At 42.0% G+C, this 24,982-nt stretch overlaps 1 protein-coding gene across 5 annotated transcripts in view; it reads left to right on the forward strand.

Annotated features, from left to right (window-relative positions):
• Positions 1-354: 354 nt before the first annotated feature.
• ENPP2 (ectonucleotide pyrophosphatase/phosphodiesterase 2) overlaps positions 355-24,982 on the forward strand; it is a 102,241-nt gene continuing 77,613 nt past the window's right edge. For 4 of the 5 annotated variants that reach the window (XM_070391860.1, XM_070391863.1, XM_070391861.1 and 1 more), the window contains exons 1-2: positions 24,241-24,346; positions 24,565-24,667. In XM_070391860.1, coding sequence (XP_070247961.1) covers positions 24,314-24,346; positions 24,565-24,667 — 136 coding nt within the window. In that variant the 5' untranslated portion in view covers positions 24,241-24,313. Of the gene's footprint in view, positions 453-24,240; positions 24,347-24,564; positions 24,668-24,982 lie in introns of those variants that run through there. The other variant, XM_070391862.1, reaches the window with a different exon arrangement.

Raw genomic sequence — 24,982 nt, forward strand, 5'->3', positions numbered from 1 at the left:
AGCGGAAACCCTTTTGAAAACAGGGGGAAAATCTACAGAATGACGGAGAAATGGCAAATCAAACCTCCAGAGACTCTCCTTGAAAGATTGCGCGATGAAAAATTAACTTGGCGCTGTTGGGGGTGGGAATGTGGGCCGCTGCCCTGGGTGCCCCGTCTTCAGCTTAGGGACACTTTCCTTCCCCAAAGCCATTTTAGTCAAAGGTCATGTGTGAGTCTTGTCAAAGGCCAGCTTCCAATGGAATCATTGTCCCTCGGGACAGCGGCCCCCTGACTACATCTGCATTGGAGAAATCCCAAAAGCAAACGGCCCAATGCAAACAAGATCAGCTGGGGCAGCCTTCCCGGGGCAGAGCTCACAGTTCCACGGCCGCAACTAGAGGCCGCGTCCGCAGCTCCGAGGCCCCGATCAAACACCCAGACGCCCGCAGCATGACCCGCCGCGCCGATCGGGTACGGTAGGCGCCTCTCTCTTCCCGTCCTCCAGGGCCTGGGCTCCCGGGTCCGAGCTGTTGTCCTGTCAGCCCAGCAGCCTTGCAAAGGGCCCCCGGATTTTCAGGAGAGCGGTCCCCGTTGGACTGCGTTCCCGTGCACTCAGCTGGAACAGTTTCCAAGCGCGCAACGTGCAGAGAGCTTAACTCATTCCTTGTGTTTGTTGCCAGAGAGCGTTTGGGTTTGTAAATCGGTGTCTCGTGTCTGCAAAACGAGCCGGTAGAACTTGCAGAGAGGGGCCGCGTACAGGTCTCCAAACCCCGGAGCCAGTGGGAGCTCGCGTGGGCACATCGGTTGCATCTGTGAACCCTGTCCTCCCGGCCCCCCCAGGCGTGTTGGGGTTATTACCTGTCGGACATGGGCTTTTTGCAAGAAGGAGGGCGGAGGGAGGCGGGAGGTTTAACGCCATCTGTCAGTAATGTTCCCTGGGATCCAAAGGCAATAGAATCAGCGCGCAGATGGAGGGAGCCCCTTCAGCGCGCAGGGTCCCCTCGCGGGCTCCACAAAGCAAAGACGGGGATTCCCAGGCGTAAAGCCTCTGGGCCCTTTGTTACTTAACTATTTGAATACGCCTTTCAAATCAACTGCTAATTTTGGGTAAGAGTTGAAGGAGCCTGGAGACTCAGCAGAGTAGGAGGGCTTTTGATCTGGACTTGGAGATCTCCCAGGGCAAACAGAGCAGGTGGGGAGAGTCGGAAGGGGCAGTGGGCAGGGGCGGCGGGTCAAAGGCTTTCCGGGATGGCTGTCCTGCCTTGCTCAGTTTCACTTTAACAGGTTAAGCCCAGAGCCTGGTCTCGCTGATAAAGACAATGAGAACAAAAGCCTTTCTAAGGCTCAGCAGGACGAGAGGGAAGCAGGCTCCAGTGTTTGTTTATGTGTTTATCACACACCCAGTTCCACAGAGGATAGGAGGTTTTCCACATTTCCATTCATTAGATGTTTTTTGAGCTTCTGCTCCCTCTTCCTCCCGCCCCCTATCAGCTGCCATCTCCTCCTCTTTCCCTTCAAATTTCTTAGCAATGTCTATCTCCACGTCCTCACTACCCAGTTACTCCATCCAGTTACCAGACATCTGCCTTCACTTCTGAAGACACACCTTGGTCAGGGCCAGCAAAGACCTTGATGCCTAAACCTTGCCCTCCCGTCCTCTCGATGTCATTTTGAACTGTTGGTTATTGCCTCTCTGGGTTTTTTTGTGTTTTTTTTGGTGTTTTTTTTTCTTCTCTGTTCCAGATTCCATGATACCATGCTTCTCTGGTTTCCCTCTGACCTTTTGAGTTACTGTTTAATGCCTTTAAAGGACTTCCCTTCATCAGTGTTGGTGTGTCCCACTATTCCTTGACTCTCCTCCCTTTTCCACCTGCAGTCTCCCTGGATAATCTCATCCACTCCGTGGCTTTGGCCACGACAAACAATTCTATAGCCTATCCTACTTTTCACCTTTTATACAGAACATCTCCACTTTGATGTCTCATGGAGCACCTTAAACTCACCATATTCAAAATGAAATTTGTCTTCTCCCTCCTTCTCCCAGGCTAGCTTTTCCTCTTCCATTGCCAGTTGTCCATGCCAGACACCAGAAACATCCTAGGTCACTTCCTCTCTTTCACCCGTGACACCTTATCAGTCATCAAATCCTATCTATTCTTCCTGCGTAATGCAATTCATGCACATACCTATGTCTCCCTCCATCTCTCCTGCTACTGTTTTAGTTAAAGTCAGTACCACCCTAAATTCTGTTCTGCTCATAACTTCCCATTAGCCCCATTTGGAGCCAGTGCTGTCCACTCCCAGACCCCCTCTCTTGTTGCTATATTGTGTCAAATGGTCTTTTGTGTCAAAAGATCATGTGGATCATTTTTGAACCATCTTCAGTGGGAATATATATATATATACATATATATATATATATATATATGAATAATGTTGGTGTATACAGGTTTTCCGAGACTTGCCTTTTACTTTCCTCTTCAATCTCATTGCTTTGTCATTCACTCTCTCTCCACATTTTAATGCACATGCTATGGACATTGTGTACAAGTTTAGGCATAATAAACTAGTTACTAAACACAACTGTCCTCCTCATCCTTCTCTTAGATCTATGTCTAACTTTATATTTCCTTAAAGACTCAGCTAAGAGTCAACCTAGAACATCTGCTCTCTATCCTCTAGAATGGATATCCAACATGCTTCCAGAGCTTCCTTTATTCTATAAGAGCATTTACCATTCTTTATTGCAACTATCTACTTTTCTGTCCCTCACTGGTCTGTAAACTCAAGAGCAGGAATCAGCTCTTTTTGTCTTATAATCCTTAGAACCTGGACTCAATTGGGATGTTCAATGAGGTCTTATGAATTCTTGCATAATTCTTGTCAATGTTAGGCATTGAATAGGATGGCAATAATACAAAAGCATATCTGGAAATTATCATCTATAATACAGTATGGTTAAGAAAAAAGAATGAAGATCAACCATGATTATCAGGAAAAGTAACAATCTTCCACTAATTTAACAAAGGAAAGGTTTTTGAGATAATGCCCAAGGTCTCCGTGTTTACCAGGTCCCTGTCCAATTCACATGTCCTCTGATGGGTTTCTCCTATTGCTATCTGTACCTATCCTAACCTTGCTGAAAAGCTGCATGAAAGGCCTTTTGCAGTTTTGCTTTGACTTTGTGAAGGTAAAGTGATCCTTTTCAGGCTACAAACTGGCATGGGAGGAAGGTAGTAAAGGCTGAGAAAGGTGGCTTCTAAGAGAGCCCTTTGGTAAGCTAAGAGACCCTGTCTGTCAAAGGTAGATGCTGGTATTTTTTGAATACCAGAGAAGATGTCCAGGGACCTTCAAAGGGACAAGCAGATGAGATTTCAAAGGGCTTCTAGAGAATGATGGAGGCTTTGGGAGAGGATTTGAAAGATTAGAGATGAGAAAATTTAGTTTTGATTTTCTGTGCATCCTGAAACTATAGACAGAGAGGTGAGTGATGATTAAGTTCTATAGAGAGTTGTTTAAATTGCAAATTGTTCTTGTTTGAAGCCATGATTCTTTTGGAGATTTGGATGTACATTAATTAATCTCAGGGGAAAAATGCATGATATATATACATGGTCCTTTCACAAACTTTCAGGGGGCTTCATATAAGTCTACCCTTGGGCACTCTGAGTTGTCATAAACCTCAGGTTAAGAATCTCTAAGCAGCCCTAGCCATTTTGGCTCACTGGATAGAGCGTCGGCCTGGGGACTGATGAGTCCCAGGTTCAATTCCAGTCAAGGGCATGTACCTTGGTTGTGGGCACATCCCCAGTAGGGGGTGTGCAGGAGGCAGCTGATCGATGTTTCTCTCTCACTGATGTTTCTAACTCTCTACCCCTCTCCCTTCCTCTCTGTAAAAAATCAATAAAATATATATTTTTTAAAAAGAATCTCTAAGCCAGAGGTCCTCAAACTTTTTAAACAGGGGGCCAGTTCACTGTCCCTCAGACATTCCACACATGCGCACTGCAGGCCTGGGACAAGTCAGCTGCTAAGTAGGACAGGCAGCGGCAGCAAAAACACCCGGCGGGCCAGATAAATGTTTTCGGCGGGCCGCATGTGGCCCTCGGGCCATAGTTTGAGGACCCCTGCTCTAAGCAAAGGATTGGTTCAATATATATTTGGGACAGTGATTAGTAGGAGCCAGCATAAGTCCAATGATGTATATTCTCTCTTTTGAGAGGATCCCAGTGGAATGTGTGGTATTGACCATGAACTTGGAGTCACAGGATCTGATTTCATGTCCCTGCTCTGGTATTTACTAGTACTGGTATTTCTCTCTGAATGATAGTTGTTTTTTTTTTTTTTAATATATTTCATTGATTTTTTACAGAGAGGAAGGGAGAGAGATAGAGAGTCAGAAACATCGATGAGAGAGAAACATCGACCAGCTGCCTCCTGCACATCTCCTCCTGGGGATGTGCCCGCAACCCAGGTACATGCCCCCGACCGGAATCGAACCCGGGACCTTTCAGTCCGCAGGCCGACGCTCTATCCACTGAGCCAAACCGGCTTCGGCTGATAGTTTTATTATCTATTAAAAAGGGACAACAGATGTTGGGAATTTTAGCTAATATAAAGTATGTGAAAGCACCTGGAACATGGTTATACTCAACTCACATTAACCAATTTGAAATACTGATTACAGGAAGGGCCCAGATCTTGTGATATCTTTCTGAATTAGAAGAGTGTATGTGGGCTGAATTAATGGCTGGTTCAATGTATTCAATAAAGGAGAGGTGATTAATAGATGGATATCTTTGGTGGTATGCTACTGGGCTCTGTTTTTATTCCTATTTTATTAAATATCATTGACATCTATGGAGACATAATACACTGATCACATTTGTTCAGAGAAAAGACATAGGAAATAGGAGTTCAAAAGCTATCAATAAGTTGTAGTCTATTTTGAATTTTTATTTTTGGAGGAGTGTGTATTGTGCATGGGTCCTAAAAGTCAATTGCAAATTATTGGGTATGTGTTTGTATGAGAGGGAGAGGGGGAGGCAGTGAGAGGTAGAGATAAAGAGGAGTATAGAAAGAAAAAGAGAGAGAGAGAGAGAGAGAGAGAGAGAGAGAGAGAGATAGAAATTGGCTTACAGAGGCTGAGAAGTCCCAGAATCTGTCATCTGCAAGCTGAAGAGCCAGAAAAACTGGTGGTGTAATTCAGTTCAATTCCAAAGAACTAGGGAGCTGGTGGTGTAAGTTCCAGTCTGAGTCTAAAGGACTGAGAGCCAGGAGTGCCAATGTCCAAGGGCAGAGGAAGATGGATGTCCCAGCTCACGTGGAAGAGCAGATTCACCCTTCCTCTGCCTTTTTGTTCCACTCAGACCCTTAGTGAATTGGATGATGCCCACCTGCACTTGTGAGGGCCATCTTCCTCACTTAACTGATTTAGATGCTAAGCTCTTCCAGAATCACCCTCACAGACACACTCAGAAATGTTTACCGTATCCCTGAGCCCAATCCAATTGACACATCAAATTCACCATCACAGAGTCTTTACAGAGGTTATCAAAGTGAAGTGAGGTCATCAGGGTGGGCCCTAATCCAATATGACTCGTGTCCTTATAAAAAGGGGAAATTTGACACAGACACACACGTGGAAGAAAGATGAAGTGAAGAGATACAGGGAGAAGACGGCCCACTACCAGCCAAGAAGAGAGGCCTGGAACAGATCCTTCCCCCACAGCCCTCAGAGGAAGCCCATCCTGCCAAGCCTCAATTTTGGACTGTTAGCCTCCAGGACTGTGAGACAATAAATTTCTGTTTTGTAAGCTACACTGTTTGTGATATTTTGCTATGGCAGCCCTAGCAAATTAATACAGATTTTATGAGAACATAATCCCCTTAGCATGGTTTCTGCTGGTAACACAACATTATTTTGCTCTTCAATCACCAGAGATTTTATTGTTGTTCATGGAATGATAGATGACAGTGAATTGCTGTTTCTCAGCAAAGCATTTTCATATCCATTATCTCTGTTGACTCTGACCGAAGCATAAGTGATGGGGCTTCTTATATCTCTGTTTTAGGGACAGGTTCAGAGAGACTAAGGGACTTATTCAAGGTTGCACAGATGGGACGTGGTAGAGCTGACACTCAAGCATAGGCCTTTTGATACTAAATACTGTGCTATTTTAATGAGTTAAAACACGACACCTTTCACCTTCATGAACATGTCACATACCCTCTTTCTTCTTTAAAGTTTAAAAAGAACTGGTTTGTAGCATGCTGAATTCCTTTTTTTTCTAAATCCTTTAAAAATAATTTTATCATTCTACTTGTTGGACAGTATCTACTGCCTGAAGGGACCGACTCCATCCCCTTCTTCATTATCAAATATTTATCGGGAATTTAGGCGCCTGTGTTTATGTGCACAGAATATTTCTTCTACACTCAGAAGCTCTGTTGACTGACAAAATGGGCTTTCTCAGTACCCAGTTTGATTACCGACACATCTAACTGCAAAACGTTGGAGCTGTTGGACAGAATTGAATTTTTCCATCTTTAATATGGCTCCACTATTAATTCAACATAGTGACGTGAGGGGCACCTCACATTTTCCAGGAAGTCGCTTGACTTTAATCAGCAGGAACAAATGCAAGATTATTGCGCTTTTCCTTGGGTGACCTAAGCCTGTTCTTGGCACCCACGAGTGCAGAGCCCTGGCCGTCTCAGAGCGTTTCTGTGGCTCCTACCCAAGGGACTTATTATGTTTGAACCTTGGGGATAATTCCCTAAGAATGTAATCTTTTCTCCCTGAAAGAACAAAATGTTGCTTGTGTTTTGGTTATTCTTGTTATAAATAAAACCAGTGGTTCCCAAATTTTGGAACCATAGAGGTCTATAGGTAGGGTCACCAGATTTGGAAAAAACAAACAAACGGACAACAAAACAAAACAGACAACAATAACAATAATATAAACAAACTCAGGATCCTCCAGTTAAATTTCAATTTCAAATAATCAGTGAATATGTTTTTAGTATAAATATGTCCCAAAGATATTAAAAATACTAGAAAAAGTATTATCTCTGGCAACCCTACCTCTAAGGTCATATTGGGGGTTAAAGTGTTGATAATTTTTCAAAAGTCTATGAAAATTATACATTTACCCGAGAAGGCTTCAGACCATCTCATGCTGGCACCAGAATTAAGCTACCATTTTTGATGACTTGATGTATTTTAAGGATCATGCAAAGCACATACATTATCTCATGTAATCTTCAAAACCAGGGGCTGGCAAACTACAGCCTGCGGGTCAAATCTGGTCACCACCTGTTTTTTAAAATTAAATTTTATTGGAACACAGCCACCCCCATTTGTGGCTGCTTTCACGCTACAATAGCAAGCTGAGGAGTTGTGATACAGTGATTGTGTATGGCCCTCAAGACTTACAATATTTATTATCTAGCCCTTTACAAAAGCACCCTCTGAAGGAGTAACTGTTATTTCCATTTTTAGAAAGAATAATGAAGGCCTGAAGAGGTTTAACTGGGCAAGGTCTCATAGTTCTTAGAATTCAAACCAAGGTCTGTTGAATTGCAAAACTTCTGCTCTTACTACAGCTGACCTGAAGGTCACTGTAAATTGCATTTGTCTTAAATGGCTTTAACAATGGGGAAACTGATTGGTGACTTCTTATTAAAAACATCTATCTGATAGACAAAGCAGATGGGATGGTGTGTTGGTTAAGTGCTGAGTCCCTGGGGCCACACTGGTGAAGCCCCAGTGAAGTCACCAGTTTCCTTATACCTCAGTTTCTAGGTCCCCGCCCCCCCCCCCCCCCCCGCCCCCCGTGAATTACAGATAATAATTATACCTATTTGGATGATTGTGGCTGGAGTTTAATGAGATGATGTCTAAAGAGAAATTAGAATAGTACCTGACAGGTGATCCACAAAACACTTGTTATTTCTATTTCAAATAAGCGTTATTTCCAAGTAGGGACAAAGTAAAGAGTTTGGAAAGGTTGGGAGCACTGACAGTGGTCGGATGACAGACACTTCAACAAGGAAGCTCACAGACCACGGTGGCCCTGCTTGTCAGGTGACAGCTATTGAAGGTGCTTTTCCAGCTTCTTTGTGAGAGAGGTCTTGGGCCTGAGCATGTCTGTTAGTCCTTGGCTGGCTTTGGAAGTCGTGTTGTGAGATGTTACAGGATGTTCATCCCGTTTTTGCTGGATCCTGAACTGTTGCCCTGATATTTATAGGTCTAATTTCCACTCCCAATGGCTCCAGATTGACTACAAATGTAGCCAGGCTGCCAGAGAATGGCCTTCCCAAATAACACAAGACAAGCCTTTTTTTTCTTTTTTACTTTTTAAAAATTGTTTAAAGTATTACAAATAGTAGTACATATGTCTCCTTTTTTCCCCCATTGACCTTCCCCTGGCCTCCCCTAACCCCCGGCACATGCCCTCACCTGCCCTCCCTCCCCCACCCCAGTGTCTTGTGTCCATTGGTTATGCTTATTTGCATAAGACAAGCCTTTTTCCTCAGTAACACCTCAATCTATAATTTGATCCCAAGGCAAAATACAAGGGGGAAAAATCAGTTTTTACCAGTATTCCTCATCCTCCAAAGCATGTTTTGTGTATGGAATCACTTGGAATAAACTCTATATTGCCCTGGCTGGTCTGGCTCAGTTGGCTGGAGCATTGTCCCATGCACCTAAAGCTTGCCAGTTCGATTCCCTGGCAGGGCACATGCCCAGGTTTTGGGTTCGATCCCCAATAGGGGGCATGCAGAAGGCAGCCCATTGATGTTTTGCTCTGACATTGATGTTTCTCTCTCTCCCCCTCTCCCTTCCTCTCTCTCTAAAAATCAATTTAAAAATCTTTTTAAAAAATCTGTATAAAGTGCATATTAAGCAGATTAGAATAGCCTTGATCTTTTGAGGAGATAAGAAGATAAGTTTGTTCCCTGAGAAAGAAAGGAGTGGAAGCCTTGAAAAGACTGGACAAATGTTCAACATTGTAACAAACAGTTCATGGCTAGTCAATATGGTGGCCAAGATGTCTGTAGTCTTTGTTAAAGAGAAACAGCATGAATGTGATGATGTGGACATCATCAACAGAGTTTTACAATGTTCCCAGATTATTTTCTAGGGTTGGGGCTTAGCATTCTTCTAGAATCTAGAGAATTCTTGAGAACTGGGGCCCGGCTGAGGAGAAATGGAGGGAGCAGGCCCCAGAACACTGCTGCAAATTTCACAGAGTAAAACTGCAGGACAGTTGCCTGATCTCTTTTCTCTCCTGCCTCAACCCTCAACATTGACACTGGTTACAATTTCTTTCCTCTTTCTTTACCATTGTCTTCCTTTGTTAATTTACTCAACCGCTATTTATTGGATGTCCCTGTGTGCCAGGCACTGTGCTAGGCTCTGGGGATACATGGGAAGGGACATAGATGTGTGGAGCTTACAGTCCAATGGGAGGGGCACGTATGCCAGGAATTAGGGTGAAGTGTTGCAAGACAGAAGGGTGGAGTGAGAAAGAGCATACTGGGGTGGGGAGGCAGTGTGGTCAGGGAAGTTCTCTGGGCTGCGAACTGAGAAGTCCAACGAGTCAGTTTCCAAAGCCAGCCAACCAGTAAGTGGCAGGACTGAAGTTTGAGCCTACATTTGCCTGACTCTAAAAACCATCTACTTTTCACTGAATCTTAACCAAAAAGAGAAAAAAGTTATACTTGTTCTGAAAATGTTTCCGCTTAGCTGTGTTGTACTCCCACGAAACAATCTGAGCAACAATGAGGAGACAAACCATTCAGCCATTCTGAGAATTCTCCAGGGGTTGGCCACGATGTGCTTGTAAGTGCCAAGTGCAGCTGCAAGCACCACTGCTGAGGAGTGTGGAGAGAGCATTGTTGGGCTGGAGCTGGGTGATCCAGGAGGAGTCTGCCCGCTCTTCAGATGCATCACAATGCCCCCTTTACTCCCTGGGATCGTGACCTTGATTACAATGCAGGGCACGCGAATCCCACTTGTTTATTCCTTTCATTCTTAGACAAACACAAATCTAATGAAGAAGCAAATAAGTCTGTCCAGGTCACAAGTCCTCGTGGAAAGGCAGGTCTTTCAGGGAGGTTGATCTAATGCTAGCAGGTTGCCATTGCAACATGCGTCACTCTGGGCTTCAAGGCTAGTACTGCTTTCCATGCTAATTACACACTGCAAACCTCTGCCAAGGGAGGTTAAGAAGGTCTGAGACATAGAATTAGCAGCCATCTTTCTTGGGTATTTAGATTTCTGTCTGTGTGGGGAAGGCAGCTGGTCTAGATGCAGAAAGTCTAACACTTTCTATAAGAGATGTGCTAGAACTCGCAGTAGACGATGGAGATGCCAATCCCTGTCTTTGAGGAACCTTCAGCTTAGAAAGAACAATTTCTGACCTGTCAAACTCAATAGCCAGGGCAAGTATGGTGGAACGATCAGGGCCTTTGACCCACTCAAACTGGATTCAAACCCTTTCCCCAGCCCCACCACTTGCCCTGTAGCTTGGAGCAAATGATTTCATCTTTCTGAGTCTTGGTTTCTTTACTCATAAAATGGGATTTGATAAGTAATTCATGCATTTATATAATCACCTTAAGATGTTATTATTTTTGCTGTATTTACTAACGTTATTATTAGGATATGGCCAATTCCTATTCTAATACAGACTGGGTGACTTTGGGCATATTATTCCAACTTTTCTTCTAAATAGGATTATTCTAATAGTCTTATTTGTGTGGCTCAAGAGCTAATGACATTCTTTCATCACTCACACCTCTCTATTTATTCCTTATTCATAGCTCATCACTAATTGATATAGTTATATATTTTGTGCCTTTTCCCATGCATTAAAATGTAAGCTCCACAAGCAGGTATTTAGGTTCTCTTATTAGTTGCTGGTGTCTTTGGGGCCTAAAAGAGTACCTGGAACACATTAGGTTCTCAATAAAATATTTGCCGCATAAATGGATGAATAAGCAAATGAATGAATGCCAAATCCTCTGTTTATGTTTAGCAACTGGAGGCTCCCAGCACACAGTAGCTGTTCCTGTGCTTAGTGTCATTATGATTATAATATGGTGTGTGTCGCCAGGCGGATCAATACAGAAAGATTGCTGCCAGCTCTGTCAGGCGACAATCTTTGTTCTTAGCGCCGGCATCTCATGCACTGTGCTGTAGTTGGGCTGAAACAACCAGGTCATTGTCAATAGTAAGGTCACATGAGACTACGTGCAAAAATAAGAGTTTCAGAATTTTTTTATCCATTCTCAGGAAGAAGTGGAAACAGCTGCAGAAAGGGAGGGAAGACTGGGCAAAGCAGAAAATAGCATCTTTTGCAAAATATTTTATCACATGAGGCCACAGGCTGTATACATCTGTGACCGAGACTTACCCAGTCCCAAACCTAAAGGCATACAAAACCAGCTGCATTGCTCAGATGACACAAAAGAGTATGTGGGTATAAAGGCTCCAACCTCCAATGGGTGCCCACGTGAAAAACTTGACAGAATCTCTTCTGTTTCTGAACTGTGAAAGGCACTAGAGAAAACCCTCTCCACTGGCCTCCAAACTTGAGATTGGAGGACATTCTTTTAAAAGTAAGGACACAGACAATAGGATGGTGAAGGCCTTGGCAGGGGGTGGGGGCAGGCTTGAAGAGGTCAGTGGGGGAAGAAGGGGACATATGTAATACTTTCAATAATAAAGATTTAAAAAAATAAAAGGAAACTAAATGTACCACAATGGTGTGGACTATAGCAAGAAATGCTTAGAAGTGGGACTCTGGTTAGGTAGGCAGATCCGAGTTTAAATGAACCTTTGTGAATGTGGGCAAATGACTTAAACTTCTGTGAGTGTCTCAAAAAGAGAAAGCAGTATGTGCTGTGCACGATTGTTGAGAATTCAGTGAGATCATTTCTGTAGGATGTCTGGCACATTCTAGGAGCTCAGCAGATGGTAGCTGTGGTTATCAACAATGAACCCTACATGGATTATTTTATTGAATCCCCACAACAACGCTCTGAGGAAGGCACTGGGATGATTCCCATTTCACAAATGAGGAACTGGAGGTCCAGAGTGGGTTCCTAACTCCAAGGCCCACAGCTAGTAACCAAGCCCAGTGGCCCAGGATTTTAGTAATTAACAAGTTGTATAACATCTCTTCTAAGAGTATCAGAAGCTTAGCAGGACAACGTGAGGGCCAGAACTTCTGCATTTTCTTGCATAATACTCTAGTGGCAAGCTGGGGTTATTGGATTTCAACTTTGAAGTGGCTCTGTGTTCACAAAGTATTATGAGCGGCCTATAAAGTTGGGAGAGGCAATATAAGGCCAGCTTGTCTTAGGCCCATCTTCTAGGTCAACCCAAAAGTATTTTACTTCATCTCTTGCTTAAGTCTATCAAATTATTTTGTGAAAGGTGTTTCTTTCTCCTTAACCCTGGCCAGTGTTCCCTTTACTTGTATTAATTAAATAGCACACACTAATTATATATCAGTCCATACCTAGCTACTAGTATATCTATCTGTATATTTCCTTCAAGAGACGAAAGAGTAAGAACAAGGTGTATGTAAGGATCCTTCCCTTTCCTTTTGATTTATCCAGAAAACATATGACTGAATTTTGGTTGTTTAATCATTTGAGTAGCTCTTTGCTGGTCCTGACAGAGGGAGAATTCAGCTCCCTAAGAGTTTTAAGAAGAGAGGAAAGTAATAGCTGCACAGAGTTGGAAAGGACTTTACATGTTGTATAGTCAATCTTCCTCTGAGTTTAGAGACTTTATAAGAATTCCTGACCAGCAGCACCCAGCCTTTCCTTGAATAGTGACTGGGGATTTTTAAATTTTTTTTGGTAAGAACCCTGACAGCACTGATTGTTAGAAAGTTCCTCTTATTATGAGATGAGGCATGCTTCTCTGTAACTTTTAGTTTTGTCCAAGGAGATGCATACAATAAAACTCATATATGCCTTGCATTGCCCTTTAAATATTAAAGAAAGACAGCCACACCCACCTTTTCCCACCATTCATGCAGGGCACCTAGGTTGCATGGTCACAGGGTCCTTAACCACTTGCCAGAAGGGGAGCTCATTAAATATCCATTCTCTCAATACCTGTGAGAGTGAGCCTTTTGAAACACAAATTGAATGATGTCACTGCCTGCCTGGTTCAGATCCCTCCAGTAGCTTCTCACCACACCCAAAACGAAACCTAAAGGTTCCACTATGACCTTTGAGGTCCTGCATGAGCCAGCAGCCCCCATCACCTCTTTGACATCATCTGCTATTCCTCCCCCCATCTCTCCCTCCACTCCAGCCACATTGGCCTTCCTGATCACACACAGGGCTACTGCTATCTCAGGGCCTTCCACTTGCTACTCCTGAATACACCCGGTTCTTCCATCCACATTTGTGTTCAGATATCATCTCTTCAGAGAGACCTCAGTGCCATTTAATTGAAAATAGCTCTTCCCATTACCTCTGTTCTCTTGCTCAGCTTTGTTTTTCTTATCATTTTTCAACTACCCAATATTATATTTCTTCTCCCACTAGAATGTGGGACCCATGGAACAGAGCTTGTATTCTGCTCACTTTGCATCCCCAATGACTGAAACATCCTAGGTGCTTAGTAAAAGTTTGTTGAATAAATAAACAAATGAGTGATTAATGACTGGATTGGGTACGATGGACTCCTCATCATTCTGATCATGCCCCTCTTGATGCTGTCTAGTAGGGTTGTCCTAAAATGAAACATCCAGAGGCGAATACAACCCAGATGGAATCCAGACAGTACCAGGCTTTGCTGAACTTAACTCTCCTAGATCTAGGTAGTGATTGTTTATTAAATGGACCTACGCTAAAATGAGGTCATTTAGAGTTCTGGTCAAGAATGGGCTTCTATAGAACTTTGTAGGTAACAAAAACTCCCAGGTTTCTTTTACAAGAATTGCTGTCAATTCTGGACTCTCCTGTATTCTTTTTCAAGGATGTTATCCCAGATATTTTGATCTGGTTCTCTCTCCACTTTTTTTTCAACTCTTGATTTCAACCTGTCAAGGTATTTCTGAATTTTGAGTCAGTCCATGGTACATAGTACATGGCAGTTAGCTGTCACTGGAATATTGAGTTCAAGAACATACCCCCCACATCATGGTTCAGAAATCAGGAAGCTACTACCATGTATGTCACCTCCACAGATATCTCCTGATGCTTAGAAAGCTGAAGAATGGACATTGAAGTAATAGTGCAGAAAAACTTCCCATTCCACAGTCTTGTTTTCCCAGAGAAACCACTAGCAGGGGTAGGAAGATGGTTCCTGTCTCAATTCTGTATTTAGATCTCCTCTTCCACATAATGACAATGTCAGGGGCATAATTGGCAGAGTCTATAAACCATATGTATAACTCATTCTACAAAAAATCTGTAAGACAGGGGGGCCCTTGGAGGTGGGGTGGAATAGAGATTGAGTAAGTCGGTTCTCCAGATCCTCCACACATACCCATTGCATAGGTGAATGATAGGATAGCGTGTTTTAACAAACTGTTGACTTCCCAATCTCCCAATTAAAGTATGCTTTTTATCTCAATATCCCTGATAGCAAGTAGTATGTGGCCCCAAGTAAGTTTTCAATTAGCATTAGCTAATGCAGTTAGTACTTACTAAATCTGTGTGGATCCAATATTATATGAATTTGTAAAATTCTGGATTTTCAAAGTTTAGGGCAGTTGTCTCACAATGTCCAGCATTCTCTTTTATCTACTAGGAGTTTTGAAATGACATTACATAGTGGTGATATTTGCACATCCCTGAGACTATACTAAAACCCACCGAAATGTACAGCTTAAAGGGATGGACTTTACGGTTTAAGAAACATACCTCAAAAAGAGGAGAGGAAGGGGGATGCGGGAGGGGGGCAGAACTAGTGAGATTATCACTGCAGGGAAGTAAATTCCAACGCCTCTGAACTCACAGAAAAGGAACATTAACCTTGGCCTTCGGCTCTCAGGTCAGTGCCTTCAAAGCTGTCTCCAGAGTCACCTCAGTTGCCCTCTGAACCTACCAACAGGAAGAAGCATTTGATTCGTGGTATGGACCTATTTTTACCAGCCTCTGTGTATGATGAAACCAGAACATTCCTAGAAATAGGATTTCCTGGGGTTTTCTCAGAGCACGTCAGGCCCTCTGCCATACCACTTTCATCAGGTGTCCCGTTTCATTTTACTTTCAAATAAAATAGTGTAAGAAGAGAACCCAGTTCTCACCTACAGATCTCAAGGGGTTTGAATCTTAATGGCAAAAAACTGTAATCAGAATTTGTGGGACAGTTGTGGGAATTTAAGAGCCATGCCTTGAAACAACATGGATGAACCTTGAGGGCATTATGCTAAGTGAAGTTAAATTGCTTCTTTTGTTAAATTGCTCCCCAAGTATTTTAGACATTTTTGATACTATTGTAACTACAATTGTTTCCTTAATTTCATTTCAGATTGTCCATTGCTAATGTGTAGAACTATAACTGATTTTTAATTATTTATCTTGTATCATGCAACTTTCTAGAACATATTTATTAGTTCTAGTAGCTTTTTTATATATTCAATAGAATTTTCTATATACAAGATCATATCATCTATGAATATAGATAGTTTTATTCCTTTTTTATTTGAATGCCTTTTCATTGTTTTTATTGCCTAATTGCCCTAGCTAGAAATGCAATACTGCATAGAAGTGGTGAGAGAAGACATCCTTGTCTTGGTCCCAATCTTGGGGGGAAAGCATTTAGTCTTTTACCATTATGGGTAATGTTAGCTGTGAGTTTTTTTGTAGAAGTCTTTTATCAGGTGGGGAAAGTTCCCTTTTATGTCTTATTTGTGAAAGTCTTTAGCTAGTGTTCAATTGCAACGGGAATCCCAGAAATGGCAGTTTTGCTTCCTCCCCAAGAGGAAGTCATTGGGCTGCTGAGCATGTGACTATTCCATCCCAGTAGCAAGCATGCACTTCCTTTTAGGTTTGAGTTCAAACAAATGTCTTGAGTCGAAACTCAAATTCTTGGGGCTTTCCAATCCAAATCGAGGGTCTTTATTATTGTAGCTGAAACCTGTAGTTGAAAGCTGCCTCCAGAGTCACCCTACCCTTTGCCAAGTAAGTGCTGCTCATTTTCTCCTGAGGTTAGTGAGGACGCAGAAAGAGTGATTTATAGCATTTCTAATTTTAATTTACATATAATCTCACCATAAGTAAAAAGGAATTTTCCTAGAACCTATGTCACGACTAAACACCTATTATGTGCCCAGCACTTTGCTGAATGCTGAGAACATGACAGCAGATGCAGTCTTTATCCCCCTGTAAATAATAATGGCTAATATTTGTGTGTTTTCTATGTTTCAGGCACTGAGCTACTTGCTTAACATGCATTTTGGTCTTCATATCAACCCTGGGTGACTGTCATTTTGGTTGTTGTTAAAAGTCACCCAAATGTTAGAGAACTTAAGCAAGGTCTCATGCTTAAAAGTGGCAGACCCAGGTTAGTCAGGCTCTAGAATCCAGGTTCTTAGTCTCTATATCAAGTGGTTTCTTTCTCCTGTTCTTTGGGCATTTATGCTGTTATTGTTAAGACAAGAAATACTCAGATAAAACAGGGAAGCCTAGAGAGACAAGAGACAAATGTCTTTGGGTAGAATCCAGGTGTTCTTGAACTGAGGATGATGCAGTGGGTGCTGCAGTTAAGAAGAGGGGGAATGTTGTGAAGATGCTGAGCCCTGAGGAAGGCTATGGACTGACTAAGAATTGGATGAGTGCATTGGAAAGAGAAGGACTTTGGGGCTGAGAATCAGCATGAGGAGAAGTGTGATGCAGATATGAGCCTGGACTCCTTGGGGGAAGAGCTTGACTAGAATGAGAGTATCCATGGTTCATCAATGAAAGATCTGACTTGAGACAATTTGGGTCAGATTTTGGGATGTGTATATTACAACACAGGGTTGGATTTAGAAAAGTATTTAAAGAGTGAAATTAACTTAGTTATTTGTTGTTTTGTTTTCACAAGTTGCATTTCTTGAATTTCCAGGTTTCTGTGAAGGTGGTGTAGGTTAGAAGGGAGGTGTCTGGTTGGCTGGAATCCAGGCTCCCCACCTCTTTAAAGTACAGCCACTCTAAATTTAGATGTTGGTATTCCTTTTGAGATTTTACTTGATAATAGGGTTTTAGTGCTTAAAAAAGGGTTACAAAGCACCAAGTTAGCCAATAATTCTGCTTTACAGATGAAGAAACGTGGGTTTGAAGTGACACAGCCAGTTAGTAAGAGAGCAAAAATTCAAGTTCCAATTCAAGTCTCAATGCCAAGTAACTTCATTCAACAAACATTTATTGTCTGGCTGTTATCTCCCAGGAAAGATGCAAAGCTCTGTGGAGTACAAGGATGATTGGTCCCTGCATTCGAAGAGAAATCACAAAGGATAGAGGTGCCTAAAAAGAGATTACAGATAATGTGGAAGCAGAGAAAAGGACCCCATTGCTTTTCATGGGAAGGGGAAAAGCAGAGAGTGGGGAGGGCTCGAAGAGGAGTGACACCGGACCTGAATCTTCATGACTATGTTGGAGTTTTTCAGGGAGATTTGGTGGAGAAGGGCATTCTAGGCCAAAGAAACAACATATAATAAGGAATGAAAAGTGTGAGAAAACACAACTTAATTAAGGAATAGCAAATACTTTTCTAATTAAGAAAACTTACCATTTATTAAGCATTCTTCTGTGCCACACACTGTGCTAGGCAATTTGCATGGATTATTTCATCTAATACTCTTAAGAATCCTATGAGCTGGAAACAGATGAGAAAACCGAGCCTTAGGATGGAGAAGGGTCATGCAAGGTCTCACAGTTAAACAGTGGTAGAGCTGGGATCTGAACTCCTGGGGGCTTAATGTCACCTTGAGAGTCCTATGTACTTTGCTAGGCAGTTTGGATTTTATCCTCTTGGTCAGTGGTTCTCAAACTTGTATCAGAATCACCTGGTGGGCTTGTTAAAACCTGGATTCTGGGTTCTATCACCCCCAGAGTTTCTGATTCTGTAGGTCCGAAAAGGATTTGCATTTCTGGCAAGTTTCCAGGTGATTCCAACCCTGCTAGTTCAAGGATCACACTTTGAGAACCACTGTGATGGACAGCCATTAGAAGGTTTCAAGTTTGGGAGGAAAATCATCAGATTTGCATTTTATGTAGGGCTCTCTGGTCAATGAATGGGAAAAAATTACAGGCTGAATAAGAAAGAACTCAATGAAACGGTGTTTGAAGGGGGCAGAGAGGACACAAGGAAGAGCAGTTAAGAGATGAACGTCTAATACCCAACCATAAGCATGAAGATGAAGGGATGAGTCTAAAAGGAAGAGGAAAATAATTTAGGTACTAATAGCGTTCAGAAAGCTCTGATAAATGATAGTAATCATTGTAATTAATAAATAGAACCTCTGGGTATAGTGTCTGATTTAGAAGTGAGATGAAAGAATGGTTATAGAAGAAAAAGTAGTTTTGAGCTTGCTTTGAGTAGAAATGAAGAGGGGAGGGTGAACGGGTTGTTTGGGTCTTAGATGTGTCGAGTTGAGGCCCTCGTGTAGTGCAAGAGAGATTTCATGTTATAGAGAGAAGAGGACTAAGCTGGCTGAGGGGACCTGGATTCTAGTCTTGGCTCAATCACTTATCCACCACTTTGGAGATGACACACACTCTTTGAACTTCCATTTCTTCACCTGCAAGTGGAGTTAAGAACAACTTCGCAGCCTGCCTATGTAAGACTGGAAGGTAAAGGGTGAGAGCCTTCAACCCTGTGGTGGAACTCGGGATAAAAAACACTTTTCTCTTGCCAAAACCGGTTTGGCTCAGTAGATAGAGCGTCGGCCTGCGGACCGAAGGGTCCCAGGTTCGATTCCGGTCGGGGGCATGTACCTTGGTTGCGGGTGCGTCCCCAGTGGGTGATGTGCAGGAGGCAGCTGATCGATGTTTCTAACTCTCTATCTCTCTCCCTTCCTCTCTGTGGAAAATCAATAAAATATATTAAAAAACAAAACAAAACACTTTTCTCTGATTATATACACCCACCCACCCGTGCTCAGATATTCCACAGTGCACATTACAAAGTCGGCTCAAGATGAAAACTTTCAAGAGGTTCACCCACATGCTGGTGTGCCATCTGGCCGAATGGTGACAGCCTTCTTCCATTCCCCTGGATGTTTAGCATGCAGATTTCAGGGCAGCTGAAAAGATGTAGACTTATGCTGGGTTTTGAGTTTTAAAATGTTTTATTACAAGCTAGAGTTAGGGACAAAGCTGCATTATTTTGTTGGGGTAATTCTTTTTAAAACTCAATCATGAACCAATGTATTTTCAGTGTTTAAAGTCAGATATAACTTTACTTTAAATCAACTTTCTCAGCTGATTTTTAAAACTACTGGCTGATGTTTTAAAGCTACTAGCCTATCCCTTTTTTTAACTATGTAATTCTAGAATGTTAGCAAATGGATGTCTTTCTTATAAGCCAATTAAAAGTTAAGAAGTGACTTTACTGAATATGTATTTGGTCATCATAATGGTTGAATATTCATTAACTCAGGAGTCATACTTAATGCCTTCCTGCCCCTCAATGCCCATACCCAATTCATTAACAAGTCTTTATCCTGACTCACCTGGGTTTCTACCTCTCCATTACCCCCATAACCTTTTGGGTGGGAGGTATCACTATCTTTCGCCTGGATCACTGACATTGTTTCCAGAATTATCTATTGTATTCATTCCTGACTCCCTCCAATTCTTATTCTCATAGTACAGAGATTAATACCTCAAAATCTGATTAAACTTCCACCTGTTTAAGCCCTTTTAAGCCTTTTCATTGCTTTTAGGATAAAGACAACACCACCTAACATGACCATTGAGGTCCCACATGAACTGGCCTCTACTAACCTCTCCAGTCTCATTGCACTCCATGCTAACTTTTGCTTTTCCTGTACAAGTCAAACTGGCTGTCATTTCACCTTATGCGTGTACTGAGGTCCACTCTACACAGAACCTTTGTGCATCCTGTTCCCTCTCTCTAGAATCTTTTTCTCCTCTCTTACCTAGTTACTCCCACGTTTCTGCACATCACAGCTCAAGTGATACTCCACCAAGTCTTATCTGACCCTGCCGACTAGATCAATACTGAATTACAGTAGTTCCCTCTTGTCCGTGGTTTTGTTTCTTACACTTTCAGTTACACACAACCAATCCTGGTCTGAATATTAAATGGAAAATTCCAGAAATAAACAACTCATAAGTTTTAAATTGTGTGCCTTTTCCATTTATTTCTGTGTCTATTTGATGACAATGGAGAGCAGTGGACTATATCCGGTTCAGTTCCCTACATAATACCAGTGACCAAAACAGTGTTTGGTACACAGTAGGAGCTAATGAATATTTGTGCAGTGATTGAATATTCTTAGCTGAGATTGTTCTGGTGTAGGGGCTTATGCTTAGATTCCATTGGCAGTAAATGAAATGCATGGAAGTTTATGATATAAATTGAAGCCCTTGAAAGATGTGACAGTGTTGATTTCAGCTCTCAATTGTGTAATAACCAATAGCACAAGCCTGTTTGCATTTGAATAGGAATATGCTATTTCTCCACTGGAGAACCCCCTGGGGACATAGATTACTCATAGAACTTTGCATCTGTGGTTTAGAATCTTAAGTGGTGTCTACTTGGTACACATCTGCAGTTCTGGATTGCAGGAGCCAATTGAGCCAGCTTGTTTTTCTATTAGCTGTTAGAATGTCTTGCTCAATTTAGATTGGCAAAAGACTGCTAGCCCGTTTTTTTTCTGACTTTTCTAACAGCCCTCCACCACATCAGAATTGAAAACCAAGACTTAACTCAAAAAGTTTTAAAATAGACTCTGAAGAATACACCTGGAATTTGTCTTCTTACTTTCATAGTGCATGTGCTGTCGTTATTGCTAACTGACACCACTGAAAATCAGGTGGTCAGTGAATTGTCTAGTATCCTAGTGTTAGAAGTATTCTGGGAATGGTATTAAAGTCAAGGCATGTTAATTCTGCATAATGAGAAACTGGATATAGATAAAGTTTGAAGCAGTTCATGAAAATGCCATAATTACTGCAGGAGGCAAGAGTGACAACCCTCAATTACATCTCTCTCAGATCTCACTGTTAACCTCAAGCCCTCTTACCTTAATCAGAGCTTGGGAACAAGGATTCACAGAGCCATTTCATGAAAAGGTAGACTGTGCATTTGTATAAATGCAACTACTGTATTGCAATTAAGCAACACACACACTGCTGCTTTGTGCCACCAGCAAGGTAAATAAAAGACCGTTCTGCTGCTTACAGTTTGGGGATGATTTCCCTGGAGGAGTAGCCATGGTTTGTCACCAAGAGATCTGAACTTTAATGTCCAATCCATAGTAAATGCTGTTAATAATATATTAAAATTATATTATGAATTAGACCGAGCAAGTCAACTTTCAGGGCATAAACAAATGAACTCAGAATAATTTATTCTAATGCTCTGTTTCTCTAAATGTGGTCCTTACATTACTTACATTAGAATAGTCTATTCTGCCAGGTCTTGCCTGGTCCCTCAACTCCCCCTTCCCTGTCCCCACCCCTTAGACCTAATGCATCAGAATCTTGGGGAGTAGGCCATAGGCATCAACACTTTCAACAAGCTCCCAAAATGGTTCTTTTGCTTAATAAAGCTTGAGAACCACAGAGTGATTCTTTAGGGCCTGAGACTTTCAAAGATTTGTTTATACTTCTGGGTTTTCTTCTGCCAGGGGGCAGTGTTTTCTGACGTACAGCTAGATTAGTAAACCATCCTGGAAGTTAATTACAGTCTTTCTCATACATTTTCTTGATTACTGACCCGACCGTGGATGACCTTATATAAAAATCTTATAAACTCCAGATTAGGTGAACTTTCTTAATTTGGTTTTGTTACAGAACATTTTGGACTGTATTTCAGTCACTTTAGTTGAGTTTCTAGACCTATGCATTATTCAGATTTTTTGGTTTTCTCCGTTTTGGACAATGAGAGTTGTTTTTGTTGTTGTTGTTTTTTAAGAGATAATTGTATTTTGTAGTTGATTTGATGCCCAAGGTAGGGATTTTGGTCATCTTCCTGAGAATTAATATATAATGATGTCTTATAGTAAAATTCTGGTTAGCAATGGTTAGATGGTGTTGCGTGTGTGTGCGTGTTTGCGCGCTTGCACATGTGCAGTTATGTGTATGTGTCTGTTAATGAACTCCATATGCACAATGACCTGGTAGAAGATAAAGTTCTTTGGCAGAATGATGAACAGAAATAGTGACTGAGTTCAATCCTCTTAGATAATTGGTAACAAGTGCTGTACAGAAGCCAATTATGGATCAACTTGGCTATTATACTTATGGTTTTTTCTCCCTGCACAGCTACTCTGCATGTCAAAAAAATTAAGAGATGGTGTTCAACTTCTGAGTCTAATTTTATTTTCAAGGGGAGCCTTCATTATTCTCAAACCGAGTTTCCATGATCAAATGTCAGACAGAATCTAAAGTTGTTGGAGTCCGGCAGGGGCTGGGGAGGTTGGAGGGACAGGGAGGCAAGATTTGAAGGACATTGGGAACATCGTGGCATAGGATGTCATCAAGGCTGCCTTAATGTTTTCCTTTCTGGTTTATAGTGTGTCTCTGTAAAAACTAGCCTGCATCTTGAAGTTGAATATAAGTAGGAGAAAAATCTTACCCGGGTTTTGTTTTTTTAATGAGCCCTGCTGAATACCCCACTCAAAATCATTTCAGTATGGCACACAGATTAAAGTAAGAGACTTCTATAGAAAAATTCATGAGCCAGCCCTCTCGCCAGAGTGCACAACTAAAGGGGTTTTAGAAAGGCAACGTAATGTTTGCCAGTGTTTTCTTTTTTTCAATGAGCTGTTACTAAGTTCTAGAATATATAATGCCGCCCAGGCCTACTGTGCAGCCCACTATAATAAACAAGCTCTTGCTTTTGTGCAATACTGTTTTATTTAAGCAAAGCCACCGCTACGTTGCATAGTGAGTGGTGTATTTGTTTATATACACGCATGTTCTCTGTGGGAGAATGATGGTCGCTGGGCCCGGAGAGAGAAAAACCAAGGCCAAAGCTTCTTCCCTCATTTGAATCCTAAAAGCATACAAAATTTAAATAACTTTCAGATTTAGATGCCTCGATTTCTTTTTGATGGCTCCTGGCTGCCAAATAGCTTAGTACAGAAATTTTAATGCTCACAATAGCCTCAAAGGACACAATTTGAGGGGAAGAGGGCTGGATGATAATTTAACTGGGAAATAACCAGGGAAACAGTTCTTCAAAGATAAATTCTTGCACCACTGAGATTTCCTTCCTAAATTCAATCACTAATAAAGCTTCCCCATTCACCCCCCACCCCCCACCCCCCAGCCCCACATACACCAAGCTGACAGTTTTTCGGGAAGAGGAGGCAGAAATAAATTATTTCCCCCCTCCTCCAGGGCAGAGGACTTTCTGCTGCTTAGCTGGCATTCCCCGTGTTGTGATAAAAGTTACTTCTCTAAACTCTCACAACAGGGGGAAAATAATGCTGTCTCTTGTGTTAGTTACAATCTGGGGAGACTTGGTCCTGAGAATTACTTGAGGAGTCGGGAGTAGCTGCGAATGTGGCAACAGGAACAGGTCATTTCAACGGCCAGGAAAAATAAATACACGAGACAGAGAGGGGAAGCAATTAGGCTTATAAATGATAAAGCTTTCCTGTTTTTGTGTGTGTTTTTTTCTTTTAAAATAATGCCGTGAGGTTGATGATCCCTTATAACTAGCTGCATTGTAAACCTTCAAAGCTTAAAGCTGGTAGAAACCCCTTGCCAGTTCTGTTTCATTTTTATCGGATAAAACACATTTGGTTTCTTTTTGAAAGACCATGTTTTTGTGAGGGAAGGAAAATGAACATGAGCTGTTATTGGCCCCAGCAACCCAAGAAACCCTCATGTTAGCAGAGGAAACCACATGAAAGTGTGTGTGTTAGGGGAGGGACCGATAAGGGGGTGGAGAAAAGGAGGCTGATGTTTCCAGCCTCTTAAACTCAGGGCTGTGATTTGTGAACAGACTGTGATGCAATCGAGCTTTGGACAAATCAGAACAGCCTGTCAACCTCCCAGGTGGGATTACATGCAGTTAATAGACTGAGCTCAGAGCCCCAAAAAGCAGTGCATTCAGTGTGGGCAAAGAGAACACACTGCAAAAGGCTTTCCAAGAACCCTCTGCCATGGCAAGGAGCAGCGTGTCCCAGGCGAGGCAGGTAGGAGGAAGGTGGAATGGCAGGGCTTGGTCTTCAGAAGCAGCTCCAGATTTTGTTTTTCTTTTTGTTGTTTTGAGAAATGAAGACAGCGCTTTATGGTGCATTTTGGAAGCTGTGGAATTAGGTGGTGACGTTGAAGTCATTTGCATTTGCCTTCCTAGAATTTGATGCAGTCTTGTCTAGCTGTATTTGACAGCTCGATCTCTTTATTCCCTTAGGTGATGTCCCTGTTCACTTTTGCTATTGGAGCCAATATCTGCTTGGGATTTGCAGCAAATCGAATCAAGAGGGAAGAAGGCTGGGATGAAGGCCCTCCTACAGGTAAGTGTTGCAACTATCTGCATTTTCCACCTTTAAAAAGTGTTATACACTAGGTCATCAATAGAAGCTCAGTGAGAAAGGCATCTTTAAATAACTTTGCAGTATAACTAATTTAGTCCTTAATTTCTCCAAAATAAAATCAGCTCTGTGTATCAATCAGGTGAGAGAACGTGGTTTTAATTAGAGAACATTTATGATGTCTTCATGATAACTAGCCATTTAATTCTTTCTGCACTGCAATTCATACATATTAAGACAAAATTAAAACTCTTGTTAATAGCCGAGACCGGTTTGGCTCAGTGGATAGAGCGTCGG

This window comes from Myotis yumanensis, unplaced genomic scaffold, assembly GCF_028538775.1.
Source record: "Myotis yumanensis isolate MYYU_CA2020_CCGP unplaced genomic scaffold, mMyoYum1.0.hap1 SCAF_15, whole genome shotgun sequence".
Classification (NCBI taxonomy): Eukaryota; Metazoa; Chordata; class Mammalia; order Chiroptera; family Vespertilionidae; genus Myotis; species Myotis yumanensis.